The sequence below is a fragment of the Trichechus manatus genome, unplaced genomic scaffold, assembly GCF_000243295.1.
Source record: "Trichechus manatus latirostris isolate Lorelei unplaced genomic scaffold, TriManLat1.0 scaffold00122, whole genome shotgun sequence".
NCBI classification, from domain to species: domain Eukaryota; kingdom Metazoa; phylum Chordata; class Mammalia; order Sirenia; family Trichechidae; genus Trichechus; species Trichechus manatus.
The window spans coordinates 7,134,290-7,148,597 of record NW_004444058.1 but is presented as its reverse complement, the minus strand read 5'-3'; the positions used below and the strand labels follow the sequence as shown (position 1 = coordinate 7,148,597).

The window sequence follows — 14,308 nt, the reverse complement described above, 5'->3', positions numbered from 1 at the left end:
TCGATGGCTGATTTTTGGAAGTAAATCACCAGGCCTTTCTTCCTAGGTGCTTCTGGGTGGACTCGAACCTCCAGCCTTTCAGTTAGCAGCCAACCACATTAACGATTTGCACTACCCAGGGACTCCAATTTTTCAAGGTAGGCATTATTAATGCCATTATACAGATGAGAGGATGGTCCTCCTATTATCATATTCCACCACCATCTCCACACTGGATGTTCAAGTTCTAGAAGGATAGAGTTTGCTGAGGACGTTCTTGTTCATGGCATTCTTCAGTTCCTTGTTCCTAAGGCTGAAGATAATAGGGCTGATGAAAGGTGTGAGGACCGTGTAGGTGGTGGCCATCAGGGTGTCACCTTCCTCTGAGTGGAGACCCTTAGGCTTGAGGTAAATAACAGAGGCGAAGCCATAGTGCACAACGACCACAATAAGGTGGGATGCGCAGGTGGAGAAGGCTTTGTGCCTACCCTCAGCAGAGGGGATTTTCAAGATGGCAGCCACAATGAAGGCATAGGAGAGGAGGATGAGGAGAAAGCAACCCAGTAGGGCTGTAATACACACCAAGCCAACACCCATGGCCACAGCTGGAACATTATCTCCACAGGCCAACTTCAATAGTGGTGGCACATGACATAAAAAATGGTGGACCTCATTAGGTCCACAGAAAGTGAGGTTGAAAATGGCCACTGTCACCACCATCCCTATGACGGAGCCCCCAGCTGAGGACAAGACCACCAGGCAGGTACAGCCCTGGGGGCTCATGAGGACGTTGTAGCGTAGGGGATGGCAGATGGCCACATAGCGGTCATAGCCCATAACGGTGAGCAGGAAGGAGTGGGTGAAACCAAACGTGAAAGAGAAGAACATCTGGCTGGCACAGGCCACGAGGGCGATGGTGTGGTGGGTAGAGAGCAGGTCAGTCAGCATACGTGGGATGATGGCGAAGGTATACAGGATCTCAGAGATGGAGAGGGCACACAGGAAGAGGTACATGGGCGTGTGGAGACTGCGCTCTCTCCAGATGGTGGCCATGATGAACAGGTTCCCCAGCAGCGTGAACAGGTACATCAGCAAGAACAGCGGGACGAACATCAGCCGAAGGTGGGGGGAGGTGGAGAAGCCCATGAGGACAAACTCAGACACGGCACTATGGTTCTGCATCAGCGTGGCAGCCTCACTTGGCTGAAAGCAAAGGAATTCCAGTAGTTAGGAAAATAGGGTCTCCAGTGAGCCCTCCCTGGGAGAAGTTCCTGGAGGGATTCTTTCTTATCTCCAAGCTAAGGTTATCCTATCTGCAAATGCCATTAATAATAATGGTCTCTACTTCACAGGAGTCCCTGGGTAGCACAGTTAAGCACTTGGCTACTAAACAAAATGTTGGCAGTTTGAATCCATCCAGAGACACCTTGGAAGAAAAGCCTGGAGATCTACTTCTGAAAGTCACAGCCATTGAAAACCCTGTGGAGCACAGTTCTAGTCTGACACACATGGGGTCACCATGAGTTGTAATCAATTCAATGGCAACTGGCTTTCTTTGTGTTGGTTTATCTATTTCTCAGAGCTGTGTTGAGGTTTCAATAAGATCATGCATGTACAGTGCTTAGCACAGGTCCTGGCACATAGTAAGAACTGAATAAATATTAAACCCATAATATTTATTGCTGCTGTTGTTGTTAGATGATGTCAAGTCAGCTCCAACTCATGGCGACTTTATGTATAACAGAATGAAATATTACCAGGTCCCTGTGCCAACCTCACAGTTGTTGGTATGTTTGAGCTCATTGTTGCAGCCACTGTGTCAATCCATTTCATCGAGGGTCTCCTTCTTTTTCACTGACCCTCTACTTTGCCAAGCATGATGTCCTTCTCCAGCGATTAGTCCTTCTTAATGATATGTCCAAGGTAAGCGAGGGGAAGTCTCGCCACCCTCGCTTCTAAGGAGCATTCTGGGTGTGCTTCCTCCAGGATAGATTTGCTTGTTCTTCTGCCAGTCCATGATATATTCAATATTCTTCACCAACACCACAATTCAAATACATCAATTCTTCTTTGTATAGTTTTCATGTGTATATGAAGTGGTTGAAAATACCATGGATTGGGAGGCACACCTTAGTCATCAAAGTGACATTTTTGCTTTTTAAGATTTTAAAGAGATCTTTTTGCCACAGATTTGCCCAATACAATAATTATTATGACTACTCTATTTACTATCACTATTATTATACTGTGCCAGCTAGCCTTTGTTCATGCTGTCCCCTCTATGTTGCTCCCCATCTCCATGAGTCCAAATCATGTCTGAATTTTAAGGCCAAGCTACTCCCTAATGGCTATCTTCAGCTGGAAGGCGCCTCTTGCCTGTGACATGGAAAGGGCACTAAATCCAAAATCAATACCCATTGCTGTTGAGTCAAGCCCAACTCATGGCTACCTTAAGTGTTACAGAGAAGAACTGCCCCAGAGGTTTTTCTTGGCTGTAATCTTTATGGAAGCAAATCTCCAGGTCTTTCTCCCTTGGAACCATTGGGTGGGTTTGAACCACCAGCCTTTTGGTTAGTCCAAACCAAAAAAAAACCCACTACCTTCAAGTCAATTCTGACTCATAGGGACCCTATAGAACAGAGTATAACTGCCCCATAGGGTTTCCAAAGCTATAAATCTTTATGGAAGTAGACTGCCACATCTTTCTCCTGTGGAGCGGCTGATGGGTTCAAACCTCCAACCTTTTGGTTAGCAGCAGAGTGCCAACCATTTACACCACCCAGGGACCTGGAAAGGGCATAGACTCTGTAAATTCTCTACACCACCACTTACTAGCTGTGTGACCTGGGGCAGGTTGCTTCACCTCTCTGAGCCTCATTGCCCATCTGGAAAATGGGATAAAAATCCTTATCTCAAAGGTGCAGTGGTGGTTCAAGGGTAGAATTCTCACTTTCTATATGAGACACCCGGATCCTGGCCAATGCACCTCATGTGCAGCCAGTACCCATCTGTCAGTGGAGGCTTGCGTGTTGCTGTGATGATGAACAGGTTTCAGTGGAGCTTCCAGACTAAGATGGACTAGGAAGAAAGGCCTGGGGATCTATTCTAGATGTCGGCCAATAAAAACGCTATGGATCACACTGGTCCAGTCCACAACTTATCATGGGGATGGTGCAGGACTGGGCAGTGTTTCGATCTGTTGTGCACAGGGTCACCATGAGTTGGGGCCAACTCGATGACAGCTAGCAACAGCAATCTTTATCTCACAGGGCTATTGCAGCACTTAAATGAGGTGATGCACGTTAAGTACTTAGCCATTATTATCGTTGTTGGTGCTGGTTCTAACCTGTGGGCATCCCCCACAATAAGGTGACAGTGATTGGCATTACTATGGAGTCACATTCCCCCACCCCAGCTGGGCCTTCTATCCCTGGCCACTTCCTGTTGTCATTCTCTGAACTCTGACTCTCTCCTCCACCCTCCTCCACCCTCTTTCTCTGCTCTCCTTCTTGGTGGAGGAACCAAGGCTTTCAGCCATCAGTTCCCCCGTCCCCTTCCCTGAGGGACCACAGTCACCTCTGCCCCAGCTCCCAGTGAAGGCAGCTCTTGTTCCAGGCACTGGGTCCACTAGGAGCCTTTCTCTCTGCTCTCTGTCTCTCTCTCTTTCTCTCTAGCCTGCAAGCCGGCTTGATGAAAAATAAAAAATCTTTTAAAATGCAAGCTGGATCAGTTGGTGAGTGAATACACACAATGTGGTCCATCCATACAATGGAATATTATTCAGCCATAAAAAGGAACGAAGCACTGACCCATGCTACTACATGGATGAAGCTTGGAAACATTATGCTGAGTGAGAGAAGCCAGACACAAAAGGCCACATAGTGCATAATCCCACTTATGCGAAATGTCCAGAATAGGCCAACCCATTCAGACAGAAAGCAGATTAGCAGTTGTCTATGTCGATAGTGTTGGCAAAGAATACTGAATATACCATGGACTGCCAGAAGAACAAACAAATCAGTCTTGGAGGAAGTACAACCAAAATGCTTCTAGAAGGATGGTGACATTTCCTCTTGCTTACATGCTATGCCGAGGGACCAATCACTGGAGAAGGTCATCATGCTTGGTAAAGCAGAGGGTCAGAAGTCAGAGAAAAAGAGGAAGACCCTCAATGAGATAAATTGACACGGTGGCTGCAACAATGGGCTCAAACATAACAACAATTGTGAGGATGGCGCAGGACTGGGCAACATCTCGTTCTGTTATACATAGGGTCTCTATGAGTCAGAACCAACTTGACAACACCTAACAACAAATAACATGGCTTGGGGGAGGTCTCTAGGTGGTGCAAACAGTTTATACTCAGCTGCTAACCAAAAGGTTGGTGTTTTGAACCCACTCAGTGATGCCACGGAAGAAAGACCTGGCAATCTACTTCCCTAAAGATTACAGCCAAGAAAATCTTATGGAGCAATTCTGCTCTGTAACACAAGAGGTCGTCATGAGTCAGAATAGACCCTCCGACAACAGGTTTGGGTTTGGTTTGTGGCTTGAGGGAGATGGGAAAGGGCACAGGTTTCCTTTTGGGGGGTTGAAAATGTTCTGAAACTAGATAGCGGTGATGGCTGTACAACGTTGTGATGGAGAAAATGTCACTGAATTGTACACTTTAAAATGGCTAGTTCTATGTTATCTGAATTTTACTTCAATTTTAAAAAGAGGCAAAATGGGGCTTCCTCAGCCCCCCTCTGCTTCTACCTTGTCTCCCCTGTGTCTACACACCAGCCTCTCCACAGGAAGGTGAGGAGAGGTCTCAGGGCCGCCAGGGCGATCCAGGAGCAGGAGAAACCACATCACCACCTCTGCTCGGTTGTAATCCATAGGTGTGCATGGGCCTGCAGCAAACTACAGGTGTGTGTGCCATCTCCATGCATGGGGTCTCTGCATCGGTGTGTACATGTTCCGAGTCTGAATGGGGGGCCGTGGACTCAGGGCAACCACTGAGCATCAGCCCAGGTGTGTTTGAGACCAGAGGGGGAGGCAACTTAGGTACGCTCTGCTCAGGTGTGGGTGGCCTCATTCATCCACACACTGGGACACGGGAGCCCACTGGGTCTCTCTCGCGCAGACATGTACCCCACACACCTCCACGTACATTCAGCCCCTGCCTCTTCCCACCCACGCAGAGGCTGTAGGCTCTGTTACTTAGAGCAAATCCACACACGTGGGCACCATGTCCATGGCCCGAGTTTGGAGACATGCACAGACCCAAAGACCCCAAGCAGGGGATGGTACACACACCTACAGCGTGTCCCAGGTTTATACACACACGTAGGCGCACACAGAAACGCACACTCACAGCTAGGCACAGGAGACACCCCCTAGATAATGGGTAAACGCCGGTGTCCCTCTCACACAACAGTCACCCTAAGACCCGCGGTTACCACGAAGCTGCACCCAGGCTGGGAGCGCAAGGCCGAGCCTGGGAGCGGGATTCTGGAATGAGACGCCTCCCTCGGGGTCCTGCTCACCTCAAACATAGTTCTCAGGGTTCCAAAATCCACCCCAACCCTCTGATTACTCCAAGCCCTTCTCCCCACCCTCAATGGGCTTGGGGCATCTCTTCCAGGAAGGCTACACAGGGCGCGCACTAGCCTGTCTTGGCGGCGGCTGGGGGTGCACTGCGGGCATGGCGGACAAGCCCCGGGGGCCCCACACTCACACGGTGAGCTCAGACTGCGGGCGGGCGGGGCGGGAGACTGCGCCCTGACTTATCCCTTTCTCTGCCAGTGGCGCATTCCGAGGGCATCCCGGGGGGTCAGGCGGGAGGGGACGCTCTGGGGGCCCAGGAGGCGGTGGGGGCCTCAGGGAGCTTTGGGGGCCCGTCAGGCCACTCTGCGCATACAGCCTCCAAGTATTCCCTGATGGCTTTCCAAGCCAGCTTGAAGCCAGGCTATTCTGAGTTCCCGAAGAGGACACTTAGACTGGGGACAGAGGTGGCAAGACTGCCCCTAAAGCGCAAGGGGAAAGAATAGAAAAGGAAATACCAGTCCCCCTTTCCAGCCCTGCTTTCTCGCTTCTCTGGGAGAGACCCACAGGCACAAGCTTGGGCACTCCATCCCAAAAGCCCAAACCCCATCCACACCCCCACAAGCAGCAGCCCAGTCAGCAACTGGGAGTGGTCTAGAAGAGGGGCGGGGACCCCGGTGGGCGTGCCTCTGGACTTCACAGGTACCAGGCAAGACGCGGTGCGGAAGTGCGGGTCCAAACACGAATCTCCAAAGCCAGCTCTGTACCCAGGCTTCCTGGGGCTGAAGGAATGAGAAGGGAAGAAGACAGGCTAGACGAGCCCCTTCCAGCCCTGAGGGCTTGGGGCTGGGATTTCTGCGGCCCAAGCTTGCCAGGGAGTCCTTGGGTAGCAAAGATGGTTAAGGGCTGAATTACTAACGGAAAGATTGGCAGTTCAAAACCACTCAGAGGCACCCACCCAGCAGACCTGGCGATCTGCTTTCTAAACGTTAAAAAACAAAACAAAACCAAACTCATTGCCATCAAGTAGATTCGACTCATAGCGACCCTATAGGACAGAGTAGAACTGCCCCATAGGGTTTCCAAGGAGAGGCTGGTGGATTCCAAGTGCCGACCTTTTGGTTAGCAGCCAAACGCTTAACCATTGCACCACCAGGTCTCCGAAAGGTCACAGCCTTGAAAACCCTATGAAGCGTAGTTCTACTCTGCACACATGGGTTCACCATGAGTCGGAATAGACTCGGTGGCAACTAACGACAGCAACAACAGGCTTCCCAGGCTCTTAGGGGGCCAAAACAGAGCTCAGTGTCCACTCCCCACCCCCAGCCTGATCTTTCCCCGTATTCTCATGCACCCCAGCCTGGGTTACAAGAGGACGGCACCAGGCCCCTTCCTGCTCTCCCTGTTTCAGCCCTTGCCCCTACACAATGCCAGAGGGATCCTGCTAAACAAAGCAGATGACATCCTTTCCCTGCTTAGACCCCACCATGGCTCCCTAGTGCCCATTCAAGGCCACACTGCAGTCTACAAAGCTCTGGAGTCTGGTCCCTGCTAGCTTCTCCCATCTCGACTCTCAACTCCTGCCCTACTTCCACCTGACCCCACCCCCATTTTTTATCTCGAGGTTCCAAAGGTACTGGAGTATTTTCAGTTTCTCAACTGTGCCATGCTTTCTCTCCAGGCCTCTGTGCACCCCTCACTCACATCTGCCCCAACTGGCTAGTGTCAGGTGACAGGTCACCTCCTCCAGAAGGCTTCTATTACGGACTAAACTGTGTTCCCCCAAAAATGTGTTCAAGTCAGCCCCTGTACCTGTGGGTATGACCCTGGAAATAGGGGTTTTGGAAATACCCGTGTAGAGTCCGTACTAATCCTAATCACTCATAAAACCGGTTGCCATTGTGTCAACTCTGACTCCTAGCAACCCCATGTGTGTCAGGGTAGAACTGTACTCCATAGGGTTTTCAATAGCTGAGTTTTCAGTTAGCAACCGAGTGCATTAACTGTTTGCACCACTCAGGGACTCCTAACCACTTGGAAGTGTCTTATTAAAAGGGCAGAACAGACACAGACACACACGGGAAGACAGACACCGTGTGAAGATCATCTATAAGCAACGGAATGCCAAGCATCACCAGCAGACACCAGAAACTAAGAGAGATGCCCCCAGATGGAATCGACATGGCTGAGACCCTGATTTGGAATTTTAGCCTCCAGAACTATGAGAAAAGAAATCCCTGTTCTTTAAAGCCACTCGCTTTTGGATTTCTGTTAGGACAGCACTAGGTAACAAAGACACCATTCATGACTCCTTCCCCTAACAGTTAGGTGCCTCTCTGGGTCCTAGTGTCCCCTGGGTCTCCCATCACATTGCGTTCTCTTTACCTGATTATGAATCCCTGGATGGTGCAAATGGTGAACACTCTCCGCTGCTAACCAAAAGTTTGGAGGTTCAAGTCCACCCAGAGGTACTTCAAAAGAAAGACCTGACAATCTACTTCCAAAATATCAGCTATTGAAAACATCGTAAATCACAGTTCTGCTCTGACACACATGTGGTCACCATAAGTCAGAGTCATAAATATTTTGCATGTTTCTACAGTCTTCGCATTTCTATAGGACTGCATAATATTCCATGACAGTGGAAGCACTATCCATTCACAAACAATTCCTCTCTAACTATCCAATGGAAAACTGGATCCCAGTCATTTTTCATGTTTATTGCATAGTAGGTGGACCATAAATATTTCTAGATAATTTCACACTAAGAGTTGGAAAGTTAATATGGGCTGAAGGGTTCTTCAATTCTGTGGTCAATGTCTTCCTCAAGAGGACCCCTGTTTTCTGAGATAAGGGGTTGTCTGGTGGTAAGTAGAGGAAAGAAACCTCTTGCCTTGATCTTCTCTTTGATAAATAGGAGGAGTTAGAACTGGCCATATTTGTTGCTTAGTCTGATGAAGATGGCTGCCTTAGTATCTACAGACCGTGCACAAGAGAACTCTTGCCTCCATCTCAAAGGAAGTCCAAACTCAGCTACACAGATTCGACATATGTGCCTGCAGCAGCTGAACTTGTTGCTGAGCCAGGATCTGGGGAGACACAGTGAGGGGCCAGACACGATCCCTGCTCTCATGGATGTTACAGTCAAAAGCAAGGCGGTGATCAATGATTGGATTTCAGACAAAGTGTGAGGAGGGTAATGACGGAGAAGGCAGTGTACTTCTAGAACTGATGCTGTGACCTGCGGGGCAGGCTGAGGATGCCTCACAAGGAAAGTGATGTTTCAACTGAGACACTTGGATTGAAACAGGTTTTCCAGGGGCAGTGGGAGAGGGAAGGGCACATGAGGCAGAGGGAACAGCATGTGCAAAGACCTACAGTGAGAAAAATGATCACCCATCCAAGGAACGAAGAAGGCCAAGATGGCAGGCACTTGGTCAGCAAAGGAGTCCTTAGGTGGTGAAAATGGTTAACACCCTAAGCTGCTAGCCAAAAGGTTGGAGGCTCGAGTCCAACCCAGAGACACCCTGGAAGAAAGGCCTAGCGATCCACTTTCATAAGATTACAGCCACTGAAAACCTTATGGAGCATAATTCTACTCTGACACACACGGGGTCACCATGAGTTGGAATCCATTCAAAGACAACTGGGTTTAGGGGGGCAGCAAGGAGGAGTTAGTGGCTCAAAGTGACCTAGGAAGAGAGGCAGGGGTCCTATTACCCCATAATCCCAACAACCATGAGATGTCATTCATCTACACAAAGGATTCTGCCCATGATACACAATGGTAGTTGGGTTCTTGTGACATCAAGACACTGAAAAGGGAAAGATAAATTAGGAAATGTTGTCAGCTGCTGTTGAGTAGGCCCCTGACTCATGGTGATCCCATATGGGAAGGAATGAAATGCTGCCCAGTCCTGGGCCGTCTCCTTGATCAGTTTCAGATTGGACCCTTGTGATCCATAGAAATTTCATTGGTGATTTTTGGAAGTAGTTTGACAGACCTCTCTTTCTACTCTGCCTTAGTCTAGAAGTTCTGCTGAAACCCATTCAGCATCATAGCAACACACGTGCCTCCATGGACATGAGGTGTGTTGGCTGGGAATCGAACCCAGGTCTGCCATATGAAAGGCAAGAATTCTACCACTGAACAACCACTGTCCCCATAAGTGAGGGAATAGCCATTCTCATTTCAGGAGGAGTTTTCACTCACAGACTCTACACAGGGCTCCAATGAGATGGTCACATGTCTCTTTTCTCAGCAAGTCTTTATTGAGCACCTAGTAGGTACCAGGCAGTAAGAACACAATGGACAGTCCAGTGTGGTCCTTCTCCTTTGGGGCTGCCTGTCCAGATGTTGAACAAGCAATTTTTTCAGCAGAGGGTGGTGAGGATGATGAAGGAGGAGGTGGGAGTCACAGCCTCCCTCAGAGCTCTGGAGCCCTTCAGCCTCTGTCCAGGCAGCAGCTGTGACCATTCATGGTGGCCACAGGCAGACGGGGGCTTTGCACACTCTGGGTTCTGCTGCCAGGCACCCTGGTGCACACTGTAGGGTTGGGCATCTCGGAGCACTGGGAGTCTCGTGCCTGGGTGAGAGAGAAGGCGACCTCCAATCCCCATCTATATTCCTTGCTGCTAATCAAATGCCCAAGTGTAGACATGAGACTAAGTGGGAAAACAATCTGGGGACTGTTCCCCAGAGTTGAGGAGGATGTGGAGGAATACACTGCTGGTGGGAGTGTAACATGGTGTTCAGAAAACAAACTGGTGCTTCCTCAAATAGTCAAACATAGAGTTACCATGCTGTTGGTTGTTGGTGATGGTTGCCATCAAGTCAGTTCTGACTCATGGCGACTCGTGTTATAGAGTAGAACTGATCTATAAGGTTTTCTTGGCTGTGATCTTTATGGAAGCAAATCACCAGGCCTTTTCTTCCACAGTACCGATGGGTGAGTTCAAACCAAAAACATTTAGGTTAATAGTTGAGCACAAACCATTTGTGCTATGCAGGGCACAAGACCCAGGCCTTAGACTTACCATATAATCCAGCAATTCCACTCCTAGGTATACACCCAATAGAAAGGAAACATATGTTTACAAAAACTTGTACACAAATGATTGTAGCAGCATTATTCACAATAGCCAAAAGATGGAAACAACCCAAGTGTCCATCAACAGATGAGTGGATAAACAAAATCTGCTATATCCATACAACAGAATATTATTCAACCATAAAAATAATGAAGTACTATACATGTTATGACATGGATGAATGCTGAAAACATTATGCTCAGTGAAAGAAGCCAGACACAAGAATACTATATGATTCCATTCATATGAAATGTCCAGGACATGGAACTCTACAGAGATAGAAAGCAGATTAGTGGTTGCCTAGGGCTGGATTGGGGTATGTGAGTGTAGGGATGCAGTAACTAAAGGATAAGGGGTTTCTTTTTGAGGTGATGAAAATACCTTGAATTAAACAGTGGTGATGGTTGTACATATCTATGACTATACTAAAAATCCTTGGCTTGTACACTTTAAATGGTGAATTGCATGTACATGAATTATACCTCAATAACCAAACCTGTTGCTGTCAAGTGGATTCTGACTCGTAGCGACCCTGTAGGACGGAGTAGAACTGCCCCACAGGGTTTCCAAGGGGCACCTGGTGGATTCAAACTGCCGACCTTTTGGTTAGCAGCCATAACTATTAACCACTACACCACTAGGGTTTCCTATACCTCAATAAAGATCATTTAAAAACATCTGGGAACCATTCTTCCCAAGTGGGTGAACCTGTGTCTCTGTCTCCACCTTTAGCCCATCGACAGATCAGAGCTCACCGGCCTACAATTCTGAGGCTGGCCCCCAGGGACTCTCTAATTGGCACAATGGAGTGGAGGTAGGGAGCTGTGTGTCAGTTTTTAATGAGCTCCCAGGTGCTGCTGATATTCCTGCGGCGTGCTCACTCACAAACTTGGAATTGGCTTCCAGCGGATCATTATTTCTGCGGAGTTGAGCAGATGGGCAGGTGGGTGTCCCTTCGGGCTCTCTGATGCCACTCCGGTGAGAACCTGGTTCATCCCTGACGTGTCCTCCAGGAAGGCGCCCCCTAGGGGCCACGACCCAAGGCGCTGAAGCATTGGAGTGGAGCTGGGGGACCGGGTTCAGATGATTCTACTAATTGGCAAGTATGGAAACCCCACGACATTGTTTCAAATGGTCGCTTTGGGGAGCTGTTGTTTTCTTTTTTGCACAAGAGACAAGACGGCCTCCAGTGTGAATTGTTCATTTCACTTAAGGTTCTTGAGCACAGGTTAATAGGCAGGGAGAGGCTTGTATGGAAACCTGGAAGCCCGGTGCTTCAGGGTTCTGACTCAAATCAGAGAGACTGGGGTTCAAAGCCTGGCCCAGCCAGTTTCTGTCTGTGTGACCTTGGAAAAGTGAATTCACTTCGCTGAGCTTCATCTGCAAACAGGAAGGGTAATTAGTGACAGCACTTGGCTGACAGTGTGGGGCATATACACTTTCTGGCATGTAGTAAATGCCCAATAAATGCTCAACGGTATTACGACATTATTTAGTAGAGGGTTGTACGTGTTTGGCAACAGCTGGTTGAGCCAGCTGCCCTCTTCACTACCTTCCCCGCCACTTACCTTCTCCAAATACAATTTCCTGAGTCTGCAGAAGGATTAGCTTGCATAAAACTCAAAATCTTGAGTTTTGGTAGTATACCAAAAAGCGTATTGGATGTTCCTGTAGTATATCACGTAGGCAGTTGGGTATGTGGGCTTGCAATTGAGAAAAGAGGTCTTTTATATAAAAAGCTCCCTTAATGTATTATTGTCACTGCCTTTTATTAATTCTGGATATATTTTTGTTTCTTCTTCCACATGATATCATGCTTGTAAAATGCATTTATAGTTTTAGGAGTAGCTATAATGTATTAAAGGAGCCCTGGTGGTGCAGTGGTTAAAGCGCTTGGCTACTAACTGAAAGATTGGTGGTTGGAACCCACCAGCCGCTCTATGGGAAAAAAATGTGGCAGTCCGCTTCTGTAAAGATTTACAGCCTTGGAAACCCTATGAGGCAGTTCTACTCTGTCCTATAAGGTTGCTATGAGTTGGAATTGACTGGACGGCAACAGGATACTGTATTGATTTTTAAGGCTGTGTAGTATTGCATTGAATAAATTCATCCCAATCATTTATCTATTCGGGTATTATGGATATCTCTGTTGTTTCGATTTATGGCAACATCAAATAATGCCACAATGAAAAGTCTTGTATACATAGGCAAAAGTTTCTCTAGGGTATGTTCCTAGGTGTGATATTTCTGGGTCTTGGTATATATGCATACCAAATGTCCTAGAAATATTTGGATTTATTATAGGCACTTGAAGTTTTTTATGGTATTGTACATGTAATCTTTTCTAAATATTTTATTTTTAATCAATTTTTTCTTGGTGTATAAAACTACAGTTAATCTTTCTGCACTGATTTTTAATGCATCAAAGTTGGTATACATTCTTATAAATTCTAAAAGTTGTGTGTGGATTCTTCAGTGTTTCTGTGTGTACAAAAATATCATTTCTGAATAATGGTAGTCTTGTATCTTCCTTTCCAATTTTTAAAACTTTTATTTCTTTTTCTTGCCTTACTGCCTTGGCTAACACCACTAGTATAATGTTGATGAGAAGTAATAATTGTGGGGCCCCATATGTTCTTCCTGACCTAAAATGGAATAGTCTCACCACTTCACTGTTAAGTGTGATATTTATGGTAGGATTATGTGTAAATACATTTTTCAGGGTAAAGAGTTTTTCTTTTACTCCAAGTTTGCAAAATTCCTTTTTAAAATCATGTTTTTCTTTTTTCTTAAGTTGCTATAATGAACCACATTGATTACTTTAAGTGTTATGTTACAATTTTCAACATATGCAAGTAGAATATATAATGGATTCCTATGTCCCAGCTTCAATAAATATAAACACCTGGCCACTTTTGTTTCTCTTCACTTTCTTCACACTAGTTTCCTTTAGTATTCAAAAGAAAATCCTAGGCACTATGCAACCTAACCCATAATTATTGCTGTATCTCTAACATACAACACCTTCTTTTTTAATATAATCACCATGCCATTACCACACCTAACAAATTAACAAAAATTCCTCAGTATATCCTAATATCTAATCCACAGTCAAATATTGAGATTGCCACAAAAAATGACTTCTGGTAGTTGTTTGGTTCAAGTCAAAATCCAAACAAGGTCCACACGTTAATTTAGTTATGTCTCTTAAGTCTCTTTTATTCTGTAACGATCCCATATTCTTTTTTATTTGTACCATTTCTTTGTTGGAAAAATGGAATCATTGTCCTATACAAAGTCCTTGTTGTTGTAAGTTGCTGTTCAGTTGATCCCGACTCATGGCAACCCCATGTGTTACAGAGTAGAACTGCTCCATAGGGTTTTCCTGGCTGTACTCAACTGAAGCAGATCGCCAGGCCTCTATTCCGTGGTGTCACTGGGTGGGCTCAAACAAAATGCACCAACCTTTAGGTTAATAGTCAAGTGCAAACCATTTGTGCCACCCAGGAACCATGTGCAAAGTCCTACATGCTATATTTTGCTACAGGTTTCATCACAGTGTCATTTTTCTTGTTCCTCGGCAGAATTTAAGACGGGGACAAGAGAAGACACAGAGGCTACCAAGAAGCTGGGGCTCAGAGGTGAAGTCCTCTTCTGCAGAGAAGTTGGGAGAGTGTGCTGAGGTCCCATATCAGGAGAATCTCCAAAG

General features: G+C 46.9%; 1 protein-coding gene across 1 annotated transcript; it reads right to left on the bottom strand.

Moving 5' to 3' along the window:
* Positions 1-219: 219 nt before the first annotated feature.
* LOC101356406 (olfactory receptor 10H2-like) lies at positions 220-1,161 on the bottom strand. The gene has a single exon (XM_004384519.1). The coding sequence runs from the start codon at positions 1,159-1,161 to the stop codon at positions 220-222; it is 942 nt and encodes a 313-aa protein (XP_004384576.1).
* Between the last annotated feature and the right edge of the window lie 13,147 nt (positions 1,162-14,308).

Bases quoted from the DNA above. Each gene is read 5' to 3' on its own strand.
- LOC101356406 (XM_004384519.1), bottom strand. From the start codon at position 1,161: ATGCAGAACCATAGTGCCGTGTCTGAGTTTGTCCTCATGGGCTTCTCC.